General features: G+C 32.0%; 1 protein-coding gene across 1 annotated transcript in view; it reads right to left on the bottom strand.

Annotated features, from left to right (window-relative positions):
- Window positions 1-204: 204 nt before the first annotated feature.
- The window catches only part of LOC143073693 (pre-rRNA-processing protein TSR1 homolog), a 28,831-nt gene continuing 6,188 nt past the window's right edge, over window positions 205-22,847 (bottom strand). The window contains exons 2-19 of the mRNA XM_076249440.1: window positions 19,938-20,008; window positions 19,635-19,721; window positions 18,708-18,820; window positions 15,113-15,308; window positions 14,791-14,861; window positions 13,984-14,140; window positions 13,176-13,340; window positions 12,630-12,774; window positions 12,309-12,406; window positions 10,758-10,859; window positions 9,747-9,817; window positions 8,479-8,716; window positions 7,940-7,991; window positions 4,911-5,116; window positions 4,075-4,177; window positions 3,060-3,200; window positions 1,557-1,631; window positions 205-428 (exon numbers count right to left, since the gene is read on the bottom strand). Of these exons, the coding sequence (XP_076105555.1) occupies window positions 220-428; window positions 1,557-1,631; window positions 3,060-3,200; window positions 4,075-4,177; window positions 4,911-5,116; window positions 7,940-7,991; window positions 8,479-8,716; window positions 9,747-9,817; window positions 10,758-10,859; window positions 12,309-12,406; window positions 12,630-12,774; window positions 13,176-13,340; window positions 13,984-14,140; window positions 14,791-14,861; window positions 15,113-15,308; window positions 18,708-18,820; window positions 19,635-19,721; window positions 19,938-20,008 (2,300 nt within the window). The 3' untranslated portion in view covers window positions 205-219. The remainder of the gene's footprint in view (window positions 429-1,556; window positions 1,632-3,059; window positions 3,201-4,074; window positions 4,178-4,910; window positions 5,117-7,939; window positions 7,992-8,478; window positions 8,717-9,746; window positions 9,818-10,757; window positions 10,860-12,308; window positions 12,407-12,629; window positions 12,775-13,175; window positions 13,341-13,983; window positions 14,141-14,790; window positions 14,862-15,112; window positions 15,309-18,707; window positions 18,821-19,634; window positions 19,722-19,937; window positions 20,009-22,847) is intronic.

The following is a 22,847-nucleotide window of genomic DNA, read 5'->3' as shown; positions in this document are numbered from 1 at the left end:
AATTGACACAGCAGTTTCAAGGAAGAAGATTTTTGTAAAATTTTACAGCCAACAGATATGGATGCCAAGTGATGTGAATAGCTCACACTGGACCTTTTGCCCAGGACAGTAAAAAAAAGAGGATTGATGTGATATTCAAATAGAATATTGGTCAAACCTACATTTCAAATAAAGAATGGACAGAAGATATAGAAGAACAATTAATCGATTAAAATATTTTTATTCAAACATTTGGTAAGCAGTTCTCTCTTCTTCCTCGTCTTCTTCTGTTTCCATTGTATCAAGACTGAACTCATTTATAACAGGAGGGGCATTTACATGTGGGTTGTAAGTCCATTTTGGGAACACCCGTTTGTATAAGTTCATTAACACAGTGTCTTGTGATTTTAACTGTCCATCAAATACACACTTCATATGTCCATGGGTACCTGGAAAGTGAAATAAATACAAAGTTTAACAAAAATGTGTACCAAGTACACGGATGCCCCGCTCGCACTATCATTTTTTATGTTCAGTGGACTGTGAAATTGGGGTAAAAATTCTAATTTGGCATTAAAAGTAGAAAGATCATATCATAGGAAACATGTGTACTAAGTTACAAGTTGATTGGACTACAACTTCATCAAAAATTACCTTGACCAAAAACTTTAACCTGAAGCAGGATGAATGGACAGACGAAAGGATGAACGAAAAAAGGAACAAATAGACAAAAAAACATAATGCCCCTTTATTATCGTGGGTGGGGCCAAAACATAATAACATTCACATTTTTGTGTATAGAGGCAAAATCAACCTATATTTTCCACTGCTTCTTTAACATGAATGTAAGTAAGACTAACAGCTTTTTAAAGGTAACTCATATCATCCAATTTTTTTTTTAATATGAATCAGACTTCTAATCTATGGGTATGTTTAATTTTCTGAAGTCTTGTTTCCATCTCCTGATTGACCAGTTCCTCAGTCATAATGAATAGTTTTTGATTGTGTGAGTTGGTTGCACAATAATAAGAAAATCAGGTTTGGATTATGCACTATGATTGACCAGATTGAATTTATTGTTAGGCAATATTATGACAAGGACATATATTTAGAGTGTTAGTTATAAATCCTTGATTACAACAAAAATGTTTCACCTTCTAATTGGTAACCTACCATTGTACCTCATCCCTGGCAAATTCATATCTAATTATATGCAAAGTAGTGACGTCCTTAGTTTGCAAACAGAACATTGTATTTAAATTGTAGTCTTATAAGTACTATCATAACCAAAAGAATAATGACAGCAGAATATGAATTATAAATATATCCAACAGTTTTCTCGGTTAAAACATTCCTTCCTGTTTGAAGTTGCCTAGGTGTGCTATTATGCAATTCATTGACTTCCTATTAGCTGACATTTTAGTGCTGAATATACAGTAACAGTATTTGCAACAGGGTGGACAGGCACCTTGACCACAAATTTTCTATCAAACTTATATTAGAATAACTACTTCTTTGGCACTGCTATAACTATTTACATGTGAGACATTTATAAATAGAATAGTTAAATTATTTACCTAAGGGTTCTTTTATGTGTCCTCTTTTCCCCCATTTAGTTCTCAATTCTACAGGTTTAAACCAATCTATGTCCTCTGAAATACAAAATGTTTTAAGTTAGTAAATAACTTATATACAAGATGTACCTTTCTATGAATGTACTGTAAATCTACAATACATAATGTACATCAAGACTTTTATAATGAATGGTCATGACAATAGCATGAACCATAAATCAATTTCAAGCCTAGAAGGTTAAAGTTTACAAAAAAACAAGAATAAGTGAAGTTATACAGAATTTTAAACAAAGATATGGGAAATATCAGCAGTAAAAAATATAACTCCTCTATAAATATATAGACTAATGAATGGGAATCCTGCATGTTTTGTCATGGAAGTAATTGTTTACAAGCAGGATTGAGATTTATTTAATCTGTTGATTTCAAATAATCAGGATAACTGTAAATTTAATATTTGTGTTTCTCATTCTCTATTGACTAAAATTTAATATTTGTGTTTCTCATTCTCTATTGACTAAAATTTATCATTTGTGTTTCTCATTCTCTATTGACTAAAATTTATCATTTGTGTTTCTCATTCTCTATTGACTAGAATTTATCATTTGTGTTTCTCATTCTCTATTGACTAAAATTGATCATTTGTGTTTCTCATTCTCTATTGACTAAAATTTATCATTTGTGTTTCTCATTCTCTATTGACTAAAATTTATCATTTGTGTTTCTCATTCTCTATTGACTTCTCATTCTCTATTGACTTCTCATTCTCTATTGACTTCTCATTCTCTATTGACTAAAATTAATCATTTGTGTTTCTCATTCTCTATTGACTAAAATTTATTATTTGTGTTTCTCATTCTCTATTGACTAAAATTTATTATTTGTGTTTCTCATACATTATTGACTAAATTTTAACATTTTACAGATTTTAATTTATTTTTTTAAGCTCAATATATATGAAGAAGCATTAAAGACAGTCCATTGATATCTGTTATGCTGGTTCCCTTTTAAGCAATATATGAAAATCCAGTTCCACAGACACCTTCAGTGTCTACACTATTTCTACCTTGTCAAAATGTTCAATTTCCTGGTTAATGTATTTGATAAGGTTTTCAATTATTGTCAGTACCTTGTCAAAATGTTCAATTTCCTGGTTAATGTATTTGATAAGGTTTTCAATTATTGTCAATGCATGTCAGTTTAAAGCAATAACTAGACCATTAATATTTTTAATATTTATGCATTAACATGGGAGGATTACAGATTTAATCACAATCTTGAAGTCATGCCAAATGATGGATTTTCTGATAGGTGAATTTATCAAGACGTACTTACAAAAGACCAATGATTCGGTTTAGATTTTCAGATTGAGATTTTGAATGCTCTAATATAAACATTCATCATCCAGAGATTTCCTTATTTTCTTTTCTTAAAACTGTATCGACTTGAGAGTTTAATGAATTAATCATCTCAAATATGTTTTGATAATTGCTACTCAGCACTTACCTCGATTAAAAAACATAAATCTGACAACTGCAGATCTCTTGTTGATTTTAAATGGTAATCCAGATAAGACAGTTCTTTTGGTTACAATTCTGTTAGGATTGACTGAGTGCAGAGAACCAGTGGCTACTAGTTCATGTTCACCTGTTTAAATAGAATATATTATTCAAAATTCTAAATACTGGATTTCCGTAGTATTTTGTACTAACATCCCACAACAGCTGTTTAAAGTGTTATTCAGAAAGAATTTTGTTATTGCAAAAGCTGTAAATGAATAAATAGAACTATTGTGTATCATATTTTATATATTCCTTTACACAAAACTGCAATATACATTTGTACATGCAAATGTAAAGCATTGGTATTTTTATTGTACAAAAATTTCAAGTATTCAATTAATTATCATTATTGACCTATTCATATTAAAATAAATGGGGAATGTGTCCATGGGACACAGATGATGCCCCCACTTGCATATATCATATAAAGTTATAAAGGGAAGTTAAAATTATCGCTACCCAAATTTGTTCTTTATCCTAGTTTGGTGGTAATAAGTATGGTGTATAAGTCTCATAACATATGGTTGAAGCAAACTCAAGTTAGAGAAAGGAAACAATTGATCCATTTGTACAGGGGCATAACTCTAGAATGGTTAAAGTGACACCATCAAATTCAAACTTGATATGTGTTTTGTGGTTATAAGCAATGTGTATAGTTTCATAGTATTTGGTTGAAGCAAACTGAAGTTGAGAACGTAAAAGAAAAAAAATCAGCAATTTTTCCATTTGTAAAGGGGCATAACTCTAGAATGGTTGAAGAAACTCCACCAAAATGTGTTTTGTGGTAATAAGCATTTTGTACATGTTTCATAACATTTGGTCGAGGCAAACTAAATTTAGAACACAGAAACCAACTTTAGGAAGTACAGACAGACGTATATAGAGGGACAAGGGTAAAACTTAATGCCCCCTCCACTAAGGCCAGGGCATAAAAAGTTAATCATGGGTTAACTTCATACCTGAATAAGTTTCTTTAAACACCAAAACTGATGCTGGAGGAAACATGGTTGGTGCATATACTGTTGCCATAGTAACTGTATCTGCTGGCAAAAATCTGTCCAACTAAAAAATACAGTAAACCATTATTTACCATTTATTTAATGTATTTCAATAAATGTCTTCATTTACTTAAAGAGAATCATAAGACTGCAGTGTTCTCAACATAAATTCTGGATAGCATTCCCCTAAATAAAGTATTCAATTTGCAGAGTTTTAATTGATATCGATTTTGCATTGATGCCATCTTAATATTTGTAAAATAAACTAATAACATGTGACACATTATAATGTGTACAGGATTATGTTTTTTTTTCCATCTTGGTGATTAAATATCAATGAAACAGCTACACATTGACATTAAACCAAAAACACATCTAGAAGGTACCATACAATTGTTTTAAATTTTTATTTTGGAGTCTTTTAAAGCTGACTATGCAGTTTGGTCTTTGCTCATTGTTGACAGCCGTACAGTGACCTATAGTTGTCAATTTCTGTGCCATTTTGGTCTCTAGTGGAGAGTTGTTTCATTGGCAATCATACATACCACATCTCCTTTTATATTCATATACAGAGCAGACAAAAGTTTGTATAATATGCAAAGCACTAAACTGCCTTCAGACTAGACAAACAGTGAAAATTTGTAAAGGCATTCAAATTAAACCTTGATAGTTTTAAAATACATGTATATCAAAATGGTATTTTAAAATAATTAGAAAGACTTATAACTATTCAAATTCTATACACAGATTTTGAATATCACTAAGAACCTCCTGATCTGGAGTCCTATTTGGCTTACCTTGTGTTTTGAACCATTTGTATGTTGTGAAAACACAGGACATGCACTGAACCTCCTATAACCAACATGAAAGATCAGTCTTTCCTTAGATTTAATTGGTTTAGTGTAAAAACTGTTCTTCTTGATCATGAAGTTTAAAACAGAGATTTTCTGTTCATGTTTTAACAGACCAAATACTACTACAGGGTTCCCTGGTTTGTAGGATTCTGAAATATTCAGAAATATTCATGCAGAAAATTAAATTAAAAAATTCTGAACATGGCATTTAAAAACTATGGATGGGGCATAAACATACAATTATCAGTTAATTCAATGATAAATATTCTTTTTAAACCAAAATTATCAGAAAGAATGTAATTGATAACTTTTAAAACTAATCTATTATTTTCTAAAGTATTTAACCTCATTTCAATACTGAATTTAGTACTGTTCTTTATAATGCAATATATCCATAAGCACTGGGGTAAATGTGATCTCCATAACTGCAGTTACGTATATCCGAAGATGGCGGATGATGTTTCTGGTCAATATTTCTTTTGTCAATTCTGTAATAATTCTGTATTATTCTTCGGTATTTCGTGTCTTATTAAAGAATTACTAAGTTTGAAACTGAAATGCAAAGCTTCTTTTCATAGTTCAACCGCTAAATGGAGAAATCATCATTTCAAAAAATCGCGAGGATATGGGTAACTGTGTAGACTGATATCTGTAACTGTAATAAATGTTTAAAGAAGGATATCCGTAGCTGTTGAGTTACATTGTTTCTGCTTCATTCATTATACTTGATTTAATAGTTCAGATCATCATTTTTTTCGGAAATAAAAATTCATAAATTCGTCAAATTATATGCCCACAATGTTGTAACATCTGTCATCATCAGAAAAAATCCACTGTTTATGACATCTTCACACTAAATCATTTGGATGTTGGATGTGTAATAACGGATAACTTAGGATAAGATGCATAATTTTTTTAATAAGTTTTAATTGGCTTTGAACTAGCTTTCAGTACTTGCGATTACTCTCAGATCTGTATTTAGTGTCTGTTTGTTTTTGGGATGTACAAGTACCCTCCCACGTTCACTTTGTTTGTGTAAACTTTATCTTTATTTGTATCCGCCAGATGAGTTAAGCTTTTTTAGCTGATTTTTAAGTCTGCTTTTAAGTTGTACTGTAACACCACTCTCCAAGGTTAGGGGGAGTTGAACGCCAGCTGACATGTTTAACATCGCTACATTATGTATTTGCCTAGGCCTGACCCATATCACGGGAGCCTGCAATTCAGTGGTTTTTCCTTTGTTGCTGTGTTACATATTTGCTATTCGTTATTTTTTCGTCAAAGAGTTGTTACAAGAGTTATTAAAGTACAAAGAACACGGAATTCTCTCTACATGAGGCAACTGATTTAACGTCCCCATTCTGACCGGACGTAGATGTGTACATGTACATCCCGCACAGAAAAACCGACGCCCTATTTATGCTACGGTTTTTGGGGAGGTAGTCCAATGGTGACCATTTTTTCCAATCCCCAGTCACTCTTGGCGGTCTTGAAATGTAGTGTTTAGGTACTTGTTGATTATGATCTGCTGTATGTGATATTGTGCTATTTGGTTTTGTCTTTGTATATTGTTAACCTTTACTCTATGTTACTGTTTGAATATTTTTTGGGGGGTTACTCAGTATTCATACATACCGCCATTTTTACGGTGCTATGGTCATTTTGTACTTGTGCCTTTAAATTTTGCTTATGAACTTTACCCTTAAAGTGTGTGATTGCCAATTTGTGTTTCTCTGTTGAAATAGTTTTAAATTTTGTTTTATAGGGATTCAGATGTTAAAATAATGTTGACTGTGATACATTGTACCCCCAATTTTGATATTTTGATCTATCATGTCTGTTGGCTTTGTCCAATAATTGTTTTTAATATAATGGAATTCTGTGTGACTCTCATACAATTGAGAGGCTTAGCTATCTATACAGCCAGGTTCAATCTATCATTTTCTATATAAGGAAATGTTTACATTTACGTTTACTTTTCTACATTGGCTAGAGGTATAGGGGGAGGGTTGAGATCTCACAAACATGTTTAACCCCGCCGCATTTTTGTGCCTGTCCCAAGTCTGGCCTTTGTTAGTCTTGTATTATTTTAATTTTAGTTTCTTGTGTACAATTTGGAAATGAGTATGGCGTTCATTATCACTGAACTAGTATATATTTGTTTAGGGGCCAGCTGAAGGACGCCTCCGGGTGTGGGAATTTTTCACTACATTGAAGACCTGTTGGTGACCTTCTGCTGTTGTTTTTTTCTATGGTCGGGTTGTTGTCTCTTTGGCACATTCCCCATTTCCATTCTCAATTTTATTGTACCAAATCAAGAATACAGTTGTTATCAATTTGAGGTTTTAGATTTTTTTCATTTGCTAAAGGACTGTCCGTTTTCAATTTTTCTTTATATTTTATCTGTAATAAGCTTCATAATCTCCGTTCTCTACCTCGCTATGCATAGAAATACAGAATTGGTAGCCTGATCAAGATTTTCACATAATAATTTTAAGACTTCGAAGACCAATTCTGATTCATATTTATCACACTTTAAATAACCGGAGACATTTATTTCATTTCAAACACGATTGAATTGTGTTGATATAAAATCAGTTACGGATATCAATATTTCCAGTTACATATATCATTGACAATTTATTTACTTCAGTTACCCATATCATCACGATATTTTAGATGGCTGTTTTCTCCATTTTAGCGGTTAAATTATGAATAAAACATTTAGTATTTCAGTTTCAAATTTAGTATTACGTTAAAAAAGACACGAAATACCGGAGAATAATACATTATTATTAGAGAATTGACAAAAGAAAAACTGACCAGAAACATCGTCCACCATCTTTGGATATACGTAACTGCAGTTACGGAGATCACATTTACCCCAGTGATAAGGAAGAATTTAGCAGATTTTTCCCCTACTATTTGCAACATAATAGACAAATCTTGTAAATTATTTCATTCATTCTTACCCATAAATTCTTTAGGGACATTTGCAATATGAACTGTGATGTACCATCCAGGCTAAAAAAAGAAAATAATTATGAGTTTAGTCATCTTAAAATAAAACAATAATGCTCTATAATATTCAAATGGTTTTGAAAAAACAGTAGTGTGTCATAGAGGGGTTCCTCCCTCCCATCTCCCTTTTGTCCGTTTTCTTTGATTTTCTTTCTCCCAATTCCAATTTTCTTATAGAAATGCATAACATATTTATTATCTGGACATTTCCTTTTCCATCGATATTAAAAAAATTGACAAATTTACATTGATTAGAAAACAATAATGCAGCATTTTTTACAAATTCTTCAACAAAATGTATAAAATCAGGACATTGGTTTTCTCATTTAAATTCTTTAACATTTTTTATGTCAGGGCCTTCTATAACTCACTAAACATTATGGATTTTCTCATTGTTGAAGACCATAAGGTGACCTATATTTACGTCATATCACATCTTCTTTTTTTTACACATATTTTTCTTTATCCACAACACTTAATCATAGCTCACCAAAGCACCACCATCAGATTCAATATTCATCACACGTTTCTTAGTCTGACGGAAATTTGCAAACTGGAAAATCCTGGCATAATCTAATGGTAAGTTTTCCTTTGGATCCCAAGGGGAAGTTCTGAAACTTTTCAATCCACGATACCGAGAAAATCTTTCCCTAGCGGTCCTTTCCATTGGGGTATCTACTTCATCAGGGAACATTACATGTAATCTCTCTTCCTTTATCTTTTTTAACCTTAAATTTAAAGTACAATTAGAAATGATTTTTTTTTTTAATCTTAAATATAAAAGGCATTAAATGTGATTTTTAAACTAATAATCAAGGGATTATATTGAAGTCAGAACTTTTTACTTATAGGGGCACTATCTGCCAAATTCATGTTCACCGATTTGACTCGAATTCTCATATTTTATTTATAACAATATAAAACATTTTTCCAAACTATCAAAAGTATAAAATAAACAATTTACAGGACATGGTCTCAATAAGATGTAGCTTCGTTTCGTGTGAATTTTAGCAAAGACGCCATTTAATTAACTATCGAGTTCACCTACTATGACAATATAAGCGATGTTAACATAAACATAGATATGAAAAGATTAAGTAACTCGTGCAATTGTATTTTTATAGGTATGTTAAATTTTGTATTGTAGATTAAAAATTTATGTTTATTGTCGTTTTTACCTTTATAAGAATGATTTTGTGTGGATCAAATCAGTTAATCAAATTATTTACCTAGTTTCAATTTCAATGTTGACATTCTTTTCATTTAAATACCCATACACGGACAATGCATGTGTTATTCTATCTTTTTCTACGGGGTGAAATTGGAGTTCACATGAATACGAATTTAATGAGGTCGAATTATTCTCTTGCAAGTGAATAAGTCATTATCAATATTTATTAGCTTAGTTTGATAAAATGGAACCATTTTAGCTGATAAAAGCAAATTATTATTTCACTATTTCACTTTCATTAATGATTGAACACAAAAAAAATCATACTTTTAAATATTTTTATATCTCGTAGCTAGTGCTCCTTTAACTTAGTAAAAATAGTTAAAGAAATAAATGGTTAAGAGCTTTTGAAACATCTTGAGTTTTCGTTTTATAAGTGTTGATGACTCTACTCGACTTTTTCATTAAAGTAACAAGAATATAAGAAAAAATTGTCCTTTGTTAAAATACTGCAATAATAAATGCAAGCAATTATTTCTGAATTTACAGTAGAGTATACAATTTTATAAATAAATCATTATTCTTACATATTTTTCTCTTCATCTAAATCCATTGTCTCATCATATTGAGCATCTTCATCAGCCTCTGTCACAGTCAACTGTAAACAAGTAAGGTTCAAACTCAGAGTTTTCACAATCACATGGTTAAAGATAAAAGTGATTGAAGCCATCACAAAGGGTCTCGCTAGGAGTGTTCAATTTAAACAAACTACTGTAAAAGCAGATATTTGAGTGTAGGATTTGATTTTGTTTATTTCGTGGAAAGAATATATCCACGAAATTTAAACCCCCACTAAAATTTCCCTACATAAGATATCACTTCCATCAAATGGAAACCAAAAAATTAAATCCCCATGAAATCTTATATAGAGACAAAACCACGAAGTTTAAACCCAACGAAAAATTGTTTCTACCATGCAAGTCACACACTTTATAACTGTGTTGAATAATAATCATAACTTTCATCCCTGAGCTGAATTGAGGTATGTATGTACAGGGATAGTTAAGTTTTTACCACAATTTATAAAATTTTCAGTATTTAACAATGCATGCAACACATAGTCTTGTATTGATGGATTATTCTAAGATTCATCACTGAACTACAAGGGGTGTTCAATTTAAAGAGAAGAAACAATTTTTGTATATTAGACTTTACACTAAGTTGAAACTATGATTGTGTCCCTATATTTCAAGGCATTTATTATCTCTTGTATGAAACAAATCTTCTACTAGTGTTGAATAATCAGCCTCAAGATACAGTGACATATGTTTAAACTTTTACTAATATTTTTTATATAAATAACAGAATCTAAGAGATATAGTATCAAATGTTTTATTATACAGTCAAACCTGCTTAAGAGATCACCTGTATAAAGCAAAATCCTGTGTCAAAAGACCGTTAATTCAAGATCCTTCTGTAGTGCATTTCATATAGATTGAACCGGTATTGAAAGACCACCTGTAGTATGAGACCACTTTTTTGCTCTCCCTTGAGTGGTCTCTTAAAACAGGTTTCACTGTATAATGTATCCTACTTACAGTCTCAAATTCTTCATTGTCACTTTCATTGTCAGCTGATTCAACTTCATCGACTCCTTGCATTTCATCATCATCTTCATCACTTTCTTCATCTAACTGTGACTAAAATAAATATGTAACTTTTATACAAATACTGTTGTTTGATTGGATAATAATATTCTTGTCCTCTACAAATCAGACAATTTATAAAATGTTACTTTTTAAGTTGAAAGCATTTTTAGTGGTTTCTCAAAGTGTTCATTTAACTTCGTCTTCAAAAGAAAAAGGACCCAACAGAAACCTGACCTAATTTTAGGAATTTGGATATTTCATTAACAAGATATATGCCTTGTTGAATCATTAGTCAGCTATATATATATGACTTTATCGGACCACAGATGAATTATCACGTTGTGATTGGTTAAATGCCGTCACGTGGTGACCCCCTATGAGACCGTATGGGGTTAGTAAGTTTCATATGGGGTTCATGACGCGTTAATGGCGACGTCATCTATTAATGTTGTTGCGTTTCATTGTTTATTTTTCAACAAAACGCCGCAGAAAAAGTCCAGCGTCCGATAAATTTGTTATACGGTTAACTACTGACCCCCTACGGATCCATAGAGGGTGAATAAAATTCATAGGGGACTCGGCCTCCGGCCTCACCCCCTATGGATTTTACTAACCCTCTATGGATCCGTACGGGGTCAGTAGCGAACCATATAACTTATAATATTTCAACTGAAGGTTGCTTAACATAAAGCACATTACGGGGACAATCTCAAGTTAATTATTTGCAAAAGGACTGGAAATTTTCATTATAAACAAGAATGTGTCCTTAGTTCTTCGGATGCCCCAATCGCACTTTCATTTTCTATGTTCAGTGGACCGTGAAATTGGGGTCAAAAGTTCAAGTAGATAGGACTTCAACTTCATCAAAAACTACCTTGACCAAAAAAATTTAACCTGAAGCAGGACAGAAGGACAAATCGATGGACAAACGGTACAAGGAACAAAAGAACAGACTCACAGACCAGAAAACATAATGCCCATAAATGGAGCATAATAAAACCCAAAACCCAAACAGCTTATCAAAATGAAACTTTAGCCTTCTCACAGAGAGTTAAATTTTGGGTCTTTGACATGTGAAGAACTTGGCTTTCTTATAACCTGTTTTAAATAAAAGTTGTCCCATAATTAGACAGGATAGCAGGCTAGTCAAAACAGACTCCACCATGAGACAAGTTCTAAAGTTATAGGGTAGAATCCTAGGAAGTTATATTGTTACAATATCCCAGGAAGTCATAATCTTGCAATAAAAAAATATATAACTATGGATTCATTATTATTCGTTGGGTACCAATTTTTTGTGAATTTTCTTGTGCATTGGGGAACCACAAATTTTAAAGTTCAGCAAAATATAAATTTTCTATATAAATATATGCAGACTTTGGCAAAACCACAAATCAAAATATCCATGAAATTGCAAGTTTTCTTGAATCCACGTAAATTGGTACCCACGAAAATAAGTAAATCCACAGTACAGTCTTTCAGATATATAAAGAAACTTACATCATTATCATCATCACTATCGACAATCCATGAAGCCTGATATTCTGAGGTACCTTTAGGGACTTTCTTTACAACCTTCTTCTTGGCATTCTTGTCAGCTAAAAAACAAGCGTATTCAATCCATATGAATCTCTTACTCTAATGTAAAAATTTTCAGAAATAATGAAAGCAGTTTTTATTCAAGTCTTTACTCTTGGTATTTTTTTTAATTGTTTTCATAGAGGTACGTAATACTTAGAATTTTTGTAATTTTTAAATTTTTTTTTACTTCAACATTATAGCTAACTAAAATACAAGACTATATATTCATATAAAACATACCTTCAGCTAATTCTTCGTCTGTCGGCCATGTTTGTTCTCCTTCCATAGGGTCAGGGACATTTTCACTTTCTAATGACTCTTGTTGTGAAGGATTTGCTTTATCTAACACAGTCACATAGCCTTCTGATTCTGACATTTCTGTATCCTAAAAACATAGCAGTATGTCTCATTATGCCCCATGTAAATCATTTAATCTGAATCCAATGATGTTACACAGTATTGAGTAGCTATCCTTAAAACTTACAGCCACTTAAAATGTTTTTTTTTTCTTCAATAGTATTTGACAGAAATTACACTTATGCATTGAAATAAACCTAAATTCACTTTTTGCTTTCTTCTTATTACATATTTTCACTTTAACTTTAAACATGAAGTGAATCAGATTCTTTCATCTTAGGTAACATTTGCTACTATGTTCAAATTATATATAAAATTAAACTGAGAGCGGTGCATATTTCTGTTTAATATAAGCAAAATAAAACTAATTCCAACTGTATGTGTAATTTTTATTTTGAGTACGGAAGCCAAAACCAACAAAAACCTTACCTGACCAGCTATTCCTCTAGTTTTCTGATTCTGTGTGTATGGATCTTTAGCAGCATCTATCTGTAACATCTGGAAGTCGCCCCAGCCTGGTATGTGGACTAGACTGTTTACAGACAGATTCTGACATCTCAAATATCCACTTACTTTCAATGTTCCTAACTCACTCTGAAAATGAAAACACACAAATTCTTAGAAACATATCATAAATCAATCAATGAAAGAAGAACGTGTCTGAGGATAGGAATACCCCCACTGTAGCATTGCAATTTTTCAAATTAAAAAGGGCCATAACTCTAGATCAGTAAATGACTCACAACCCAATTTCGAACTGTCTGCTTGTTTTGGTTCTCGTCATTGTGTATGAGTTTCATATAATTTAGATGTGGAAAACTTTAGAGTGGGGACACACAAAAATTTGCTATTTTCCAAGTTATAAAGGGACATAACTCTAGAACAGTAAGTGACTCAAGTTTTTGTTCTTGCATTGCATTTGCAGTGTATGAGTTTCATAAAAAATTGCATGAGTTACAGTGCAGTAACGAAAATGGGACAGATGAGAAGCCAGACAGAGGTCTAAGGCAACACTGATAACACCTCTGTTGCTTACGATGGGATCACAGAAATACATATACAATTCCTTTTATTATAAATCTAAACTAAATAATGAAAAATATGAAGAAAAATACATCTAGAATTCATTTATTGTCATAACTTATTATGTTTAAACTGATTTAAAGAATACATTATACAAGAAATATTCATTCTATGCCCAAAAATACACAATCATCTCCATAAAATCTATACCGACCTCTTCATTAGGCAACTCAAACTGAATATCCTCTGCAAGCAAATGTGGACGATATTCTCTATTGAAAATAGGACGTAACTTCTGATTGGTAATTAATCGTAACATCAGCAATGCATCCTGTGTACTGTCAATAGAATGGTACTTATCTCCAGGAAATCTATAAATAAAGAAAACTTTTAATTACCAGTATTTTTGTTATTTATAAAAGAAATATTTCTTTGAATTAAATCTTTTTGCTATAGGTATTTTTGTCAAAATTTACAATTTGTTTTCCCTGCTAGCTTCCAAAAGCAATATCATGTTACCCTTGTGGTCCAACATTTGCTCTCTTCATATGTAATTTCAATTTTAACATTCCAGTTTTCTATAAAAATATTATATATGATATCCTTCAACCAGTTGCCTTCAAATGTTTTTCAATGAGCAATTGGAATACAAGAAACATCAATAAAGACTTTGTTTGGATATTGTTGCAGTTAATAGAGAAGTGTCTTTCTTTAAGACAAAATAAAAATCCATTCCATATCTAAAAGTATAAACTTTATACAGCATAAATTAACTAAAAATATCAAAGCTTTTTCAACTTTGTTCTTTTAAGGGTTCACTGATTTTATTGTTTCTAGAAATTGTTCTGTAATGTCATAGTTTGAAGTATCTCTCATTAAATGCAATTATAACCATTTGATTTTGTTCAAATACCATTTTTAAATAAGCAGTGATCAGCTGTAAATGCAAATCTCTATATGAATGGATTTTTCTTACAAAATGACAGGATTTGACCATGAAAAAAATTATTCTACCATTTACCTCTTATCTATTCTTTTTTGTATTGATTTCTTTACATCACTTTGTTTTTTATGTGGTATCAATTTCAATCCCTGAAATTAAAGGTATATGTACTCATAATTAACATTTTTTAATGAAATTGTTATACAATTTTGTGTGTAAAACCTGAGATTTTGCACAAGACACATCATAAATGTTTATTTCTTGACAAGTAATATCCATTCACATTAAATGTCAATAAAAACTAGAGGCTCTTTGTAGTATCATTTTTAATAAAGCAAAATTAAAGGGAAGTTAACCTTCACGAAAGAAACAACTTTTTAAGTCAGTTATTAATACTAACCTGGACACCGAAGTTCACAGCGGGTATGCCTTGAGCACATAAACACGTCAGACAATAATCTCCAAAATCATCTATACCGCCATCTGTTGACAAAAGACATAATAGGGAGTCAGCAACCTTGACAGCGTCCAGTAAAGCATGCATATTACCATACTCTGGTGTGTAGATAGATACCCTCTGTTTAAATCGGGGAATACTGAAATATAAAGACATAATAGGGAGTCAGCAACCTTGACAGCGTCCAGTAAAGCATGCATATTACCATACTCTGGTGTGTAGATGGATACCCTCTGTTTAAATCGGGGAATACTGAAATATAAAGACATAATAGGGAGTCAGCAACCTTGACAGTGTCCAGTAAAGCATGCATATTACCATACTCTGGTGTGTAGATGGATACCCTCTGTTTAAATCGGGGAATACTGAAATATAAAGACATAATAGGGAGTCAGCAACCTTGACAGTGTCCAGTAAAGCATGCATATTACCATACTCTGGTGTGTAGATAGATACCCTCTGTTTAAATCGGGGAATACTGAAATATAAAGACATAATAGGGAGTCAGCAACCTTGACAGCGTCCAGTAAAGCATGCATATTACCATACTCTGGTGTGTAGATAGATACCCTCTGTTTAAATCGGGGAATACTGAAATATAAAGACATAATAGGGAGTCAGCAACCTTGACAGTGTCCAGTAAAGCATGCATATTACCATACTCTGGTGTGTAGATAGATACCCTCTGTTTAAATCGGGGAATACTGAAATATAAAGACATAATAGGGAGTCAGCAACCTTGACAGTGTCCAGTAAAGCATGCATATTACCATACTCTGGTGTGTAGATAGATACCCTCTGTTTAAATCGGGGAATACTGAAATATAAAGACATAATAGGGAGTCAGCAACCTTGACAGCGTCCAGTAAAGCATGCATATTGCCATACTCTGGTGTGTAGATAGATACCCTCTGTTTAAATCGGGGAATACTGAAATATAAAGACATTATAAGTAGTCAGCAACCTTGACAGTGTCCAGTAAAGCATGCATATTACCATACTCTGGTGTGTAGATAGATACCCTCTGTTTAAATCGGGGAATACTGAAATATAAAGACATAATAGGGAGTCAGCAACCTTGACAGTGTCCAGTAAAGCATGCATATTACCATACTCTGGTGTGTAGATAGATACCCTCTGTTTAAATCGGGGAATACTGAAATATAAAGACATAATAGGGAGTCAGCAACCTTGACAGTGTCCAGTAAAGCATGCATATTACCATACTCTGGTGTGTAGATAGATACCCTCTGTTTAAATCGGGGAATACTGAAATATAAAGACATAATAGGGAGTCAGCAACCTTGACAGCGTCCAGTAAAGCATGCATATTGCCATACTCTGGTGTGTAGATAGATACCCTCTGTTTAAATCGGGGAATACTGAAATATAAAGACATAATAAGTAGTCAGCAACCTTGACAGTGTCCAGTAAAGAATGCATATTACCATACTCTGGTGTGTAGATAGATACCCTCTGTTTAAATCGGGGAATACTGAAATATAAAGACATAATAGGGAGTCAGCAACCTTGACAGTGTCCAGTAAAGCATGCATATTACCATACTCTGGTGTGTAGATAGATACCCTCTGTTTAAATCGGGGAATACTGAAATATAAAGACATAATAGGGAGTCAGCAACCTTGACAGTGTCCAGTAAAGCATGCATATTACCATACTCTGGTGTGTAGATAGATACCCTCTGTTTAAATCGGGGAATACTGAAATATAAAGACATAATAGGGAGTCAGCAACCTTGACAGTGTCCAGTAAAGCATGCATATTACCATACTCTGGTGTGTAGATAAATACCCTCTGTTTAAATCGGGGAATACTGAAATATAAAGATACATATATATATATGGGTTTATCTATGTACTCAAAACAAAAGCAAAGAGGAAAATCTGTTAGTGTAAAATGTGTTTTTTATATGATGAAGTGCCTCTTTATATTGAAAAATAATCGTCTAATAACCATGGCTTAATGAATGACATTGTCAGATTAAAGTAACAAAAATTTATAAACATGACACCTTTACGCCAGCTCAAAGAATAATAGAAATCTCAAATGGGATCTAAAAGAACAAGAATGAGTTCATAGTACAGGGATGCCCCAATTGCACTATCATTTTCTATGTTCAGTGGAACGTAAAATTTGAGTAAAAACTCTAATTTGGCATTAAAATTAGAAAGATCATATCATTGGGAGCACGTGAAATAAGTTTCAAGTTGATTGCACTTCAACTTCATCAAAATTTACCTCAATTAAAAACGGTAACCTGAAGTGGGACAGAATGACGAACGAACAAAGTGATATACGAAAGGACAGATGAACTGATACACAAGACCAGAAAACATACATTAGAAAGGCTTGTATAGTTTGCACTTGTACATAGTCTGCACCCCCTTCTCCCCAAGAAATTTTAGGTAAAAAAACTTTTTGTAACGACAAGAAAAGGTCTAATGAAACTCTGGTAATTTCAAATACCTTTCGGTCGTTTGCGTTATTTTCTTAGAAAAACCTGTTTTCCATCATCAAACAGAAGCTAAAACTGCTTGTAAATGATTCTCGAAAGCTTCATGATTGTTAAAATAAGTTTTATTCACTTAAAAAACAATTTAGAAACTTGTGTATGTTTGAACATGAAGTTTAAAAAGCATGTGTAAAATAAGAAATTATCAGGTGAGAGTCGAAATCTGTACATAACAGATATCACTATAATACGACTTTGAAAGTAAAACAGTTCCTTCCTTTTGTAAAACAGTCTTTAATATATCTATCACATTTATGTTTGAAGGGTCTTAAGCTAATACAAACCAAATTAGTCAGTATGAAACACCAAAACAGAATGAACAATAACTGATTACATTTTGTAGTTTACAAATTCTAAGCTGGTTTACGGTTGTCTTTTTCACTATATTTGGATCGTTTCAATCAAGCAGATACCAGTTTATTTCAACCAATGCATTGAATTGAAACAAGAAATTTGTAATGAAAGGTTTAGTTTTTATATTTATCAGTATTAATTTGATATTTAATAGAAATAACATATTAATATGGATGAGTTAAAATTATTAGTTTGAAAAATGATGAGCGCCGTCTACAATATCAATAACAAAGATGGCGGAAGGTAAACAAACCACTTTGCCCGCGAAATTGAAATTTTTCTCTTATTTCTTGCTTATTGTACTCTCTAGTCCACACCCCATCTGGGAGGTCCAATTTTGGAGAATAAAACCGCAGACTATACAAGCCTTTCTACAGTAATGCTCATAAATGGTGCATAAAACTGTTTTTCACTGCATCAAATATTGTTTAAATTTTTCAAAAAAAAATTCTCTTTTTATCGATGCCTTGTACACAATATAAACAATGTAGCCATGTTAAAGATTGCAATATCATCCACTGATTTTTAAAATATTTTACATTTCAAGAGAAATCCCCCTACTGCTATAATTCAGTTCAAGTGCACAGTGACAAATATTAGTATGTCTATATCTTTTGATATTGATAATGAGTGAAAAATTTTCTACTTTACCTAATATGACAGATTCCCTGTTCATTTAGATTCACTGTGGCTTCCTCATCACATGTCTTCAACAAAGACAACACTGAACTGATATCTACATCTTTATGTAATTTCAAAATAACCTGTAAATAAGAACTCATATTTAATTTAACAGAATATTTTTATTTGAATCTCGACCAATGTACCAATGTAGAAATACTATCATGACTGTGTGCTTCACCATTTCTAAATTAGTACAATATATATTATAGATCCATAACTGAAATGAAAGAAATAAAAAAATAATATCAAACGAAAATTTTGAATTTGTTCCCATTTTTCATGTCAGGGCCTGGTAAAGATGACAATATGATATGGGTTTATTTTATTCTTTAGTTGTCATTTTGACAATCATACCACATCTCCTTATTTCTAAATAATTATGTGTATATGTTAATTTTTTAAATCATTTTAAAGACATTTGTTCCTTGTGTCACAAAGCTGAATTCTGTATTTGTGTACAAATAAATACATTTGTTTTATTCTTTAAATAATGGGTGTTTTATATGTGTTGTACAGCTTAACAAATATTTCAAGTCGTCATTATTTCATTATAAATTTGTTAGACAATGATTTGATTTGATTTTTGGTGTTTTAAAGCAACTTTTAAGCACGGCTTTTGGCCTATTTTGTGGCATTCAGTTTTGAATGGTGGACGAAATTGGAGTGCCCAGAAAAAAACATCGCATTTGGATAGGAAAACTGCCAATCCTTGTCAATTAAGATTGGAGTTGAGTGCACCCACTTGAGCAAAGTTTGAACTCACAACCTCAGTGTTGACTGGCTGAGGCCCCTGTTTAGATATTGTATTGTGACCTTAAACTGTTCATCTGTTTGGCTTCTATATTTTGGTTTGTAGTCTTTATCTCAATATCACATTGTCATACATTTACTTACTACAAAATGAGGAGGAGCTCCTTGCCCTCCTCTGCCTCTTTTCTTTGCCAAAACTTCATCTCTCTTGGTTTTTCTGATTTGTGAAGCCTGATGAATCGAAATTAATAATATTGTAAAATATGATCACAATTGCTGAATTTTCTTTCAAATCAAAAAGCACTTTTTTGTTTTGATGCAATTCCATGTCCTTACAAGATTTCAAAAATTATCTTTACCATTTGATATTATATATACAACTTCTAAAAGGTGCCTTATCTTTTACAGTGTAATCATTTATTTTATTTCCTATAACATTATTTTTACCTGGTGTCTTCTGTCTGCTCTGTTCAGGGAACTTTTCTTCTTCTTTGTAAGCACTTTAACATTGACTTTTCCTGCAAGTAATTAATCAATTAAAATTATTCACATTTTACACACAGAACCAATGACTGGTAAATCTTAAAAGTAATATATAGAAAACCTAAAGTTCATTCTACAGCGGTGCAGGTTGTTAAGACTGTTCTAACAACAATACTTCAGAAATTGCTGCAGTAATTAAATAAGATCTAAATGCACCTCACCTGTATAAAAACAAAACAGAAAATTACACTTAAGTACAAAATTGGGAGGTGATTAATTGTACAACAATATTACCATGGTCAGTATAAATAAAAATTTGTAAGGGTTCCCCGGAATCAAGTGTCTCGCCTACTTTTGCTGTTAATTGCAGGCTCAACAAAAATGAGGAAAAAAATCAATAAAAATATTCCTTTTGATAATAATCTTTTGATTATAAAAAGCTTCTGTCCAAGTTTGATAAAAATCCAGGATAGTTTATGAATCTAATAAATGTTTTAAAAACTTTAACTGCAGACTGTATGTAATGTTAACTGGAAGAAAAACTAAGTCAATTTATAAGTAAAATACAGATACACAGGTACAAAATTTTAATAAAATTTCCTTCTAGATACTAGCTTTTAGTCATAAACATGCTTTTGTCCCAGTTTGGTACAAATTAAAAATAGTATAAGAAAGTTATTATACATTGTAATTTAAAATCTTTAACCACAGAGTGAATGTGTTGTTTCCTGGCAGAAAATTTTAGTCCATTTACTTCTTGATACTATCTTGTGATCATAAACAAGCTTCTGTCCAAGTTTGGTACAAACCCAGGATAGTTTAAGAAAGTTATTAAAATTTAAAAAAAACTTTATCTACTTTATCTAACTGTAAATATGATAATTTAAAATAAATTCAGAAATGGTGTCTGGTACAGGTGGTTTGTATAATTCAATAAGACTTTTTAGGGAGAACATATCTGTGATTTCACATCTAGTTATAAACCAGCATTATTTTCAGTTTATAATGGGGTTAGTGATAGTGCTCAGTCTTTAGTCTGTTATGTTGTGATTTGTGTCTACTGTTGTTTGTCTGTTGGTCTTTTGAAGCCATAGAGTTTTAAGGTTTTGTTTTCGTCTTGATAGTTTGAATGTCCCTCTGTATCTTTCACATTATAAATCTATATACCAATCACAGTTGACTTGTAATTATCAGTAAATGAGCAACTTACTTATTCAATATTTATCATAGGACCATGCAAATGAGGTTTAAGTCAAGTAAAGCCATGTATACACTAACAATAGTAATCAAAAAACCTTTGAGAGTGTGTTCAAATAACCAAAACCCTACATTGTCTCTAGGCAAACATAATGTCACCAGAATCCTAAGATACAATGTAAGAGTTTTATAACTACTACAAAAGTCAACTGATAAAAATTTCTAGTGGATATGTACTTCTACATATTATGTCCTTATTATCTACATGTACCCAGTTACATGAAATTCTGTTGCATGCAAGTTGTGATGACAAACTGTTGCAGTAGTATATTAAGGCCAAATTTGTAATTTTAAAGGTGCGTATGTAAATGCTCTTTTGTTCCGACGTTGGAAAGTTCCGGGCGGAAAGAACTAACTAGCCGAAAAGTTCCGGAGGAACTTATTAACTAGTTACTTTGTTCTTCTTCTGGTTTAAAAGTTCCACCGGAACAAAGTGACTAGTTGAAAAGTTCCAACGGAACATATCAACTAGTTAGAAAGTTCCTTTTTTCCAAATTAGTCAAAACCGGAACTAACAAACTAGCCCAAAAGTTCCAACGGAACTTATCAACCAGTCACAAAGTTCCATTTGGAGAATTAATGCAAAGTAAAAGCGCAACATATGATATTTGAACCTTTCAAAGGGGAACCAAGATACTGATTACAAAAGTCAAAAGGAACTTATCAACTAGTCACAAAGTTCCTCTTTGGCAAATTAGTCAAAACCGGAACTAACAAACTAGCCCAAAAGTTTCTCCACATTTGGGTACTTTTAAAAAATCAAATTCAGGTTAATTTATAACAATAAATTAGAACTTATTCCGTTATGAAGGCAACATACTGACCGAATTAACTACATGTAGTTGTTCTGTTCGGCAAGAACTATTCAACTAGCTACATTGGTCCGGGATTTTTCAACTAGCTACTTTTCCCCGGAACTTTTCGACTGCATTCGGAACAAAACAACTAGTTGGAAAGTTCCATCAGAACGAAATAACTAGTTGAAAAGTTCCGCCGGATATGTATATAACGCCTAGAAAAAAATTGATTCAAGAATTTGAGATTCATAAATTCCTGTACATGTAGATATACACATCTACATAATATGTCCTAATAATCTTCAAAATGTCATGAAATTCTGTTGTTTGGTTTCAGAGGAGTTGTGAGGACAAGAACAGGACTGACAGAAATACTGACTTTATACCCCAGATTGAACTTTTATATGTTCTAAGAGGAAGGTATAATCAATCATACCAAATCTTCTTTTTTATATATGATTTCCTCAGCTATAAAAATTTGATATGAACATGAAAACTAATCCCAGATGTTGAAATTTCTGTCAACTGCAAATTGAGATCAATTTCAGATCAATGTTTGGTTTTAGAGTAAGGTTCCTAAGATGCATTTTGACAGTACATGCATATTGGGAAGAGTCATTGTGATATAGATATAAATCCTGCATGCTGCTTTGTATTAAATCAACATGATTAATATTCCCATTGGTTTTTTAATGTGCTAGATAATGTGTTCACCTTTTTACAGTTTTTGGTTTTCGCCAGAAAGACACAACACCCTACATGCACACACCATTGGACTTCAAGAAGACCATGAAGACAGGACAATACTCTTACTCCTAAA

This window comes from Mytilus galloprovincialis, chromosome 1 (genome assembly GCF_965363235.1).
Source record: "Mytilus galloprovincialis chromosome 1, xbMytGall1.hap1.1, whole genome shotgun sequence".
NCBI lineage: Eukaryota > Metazoa > Mollusca > Bivalvia > Mytilida > Mytilidae > Mytilus > Mytilus galloprovincialis.
The sequence above is the reverse complement of the archived record's forward strand: the minus strand, read 5'-3'. Positions and strand labels throughout refer to the sequence as shown.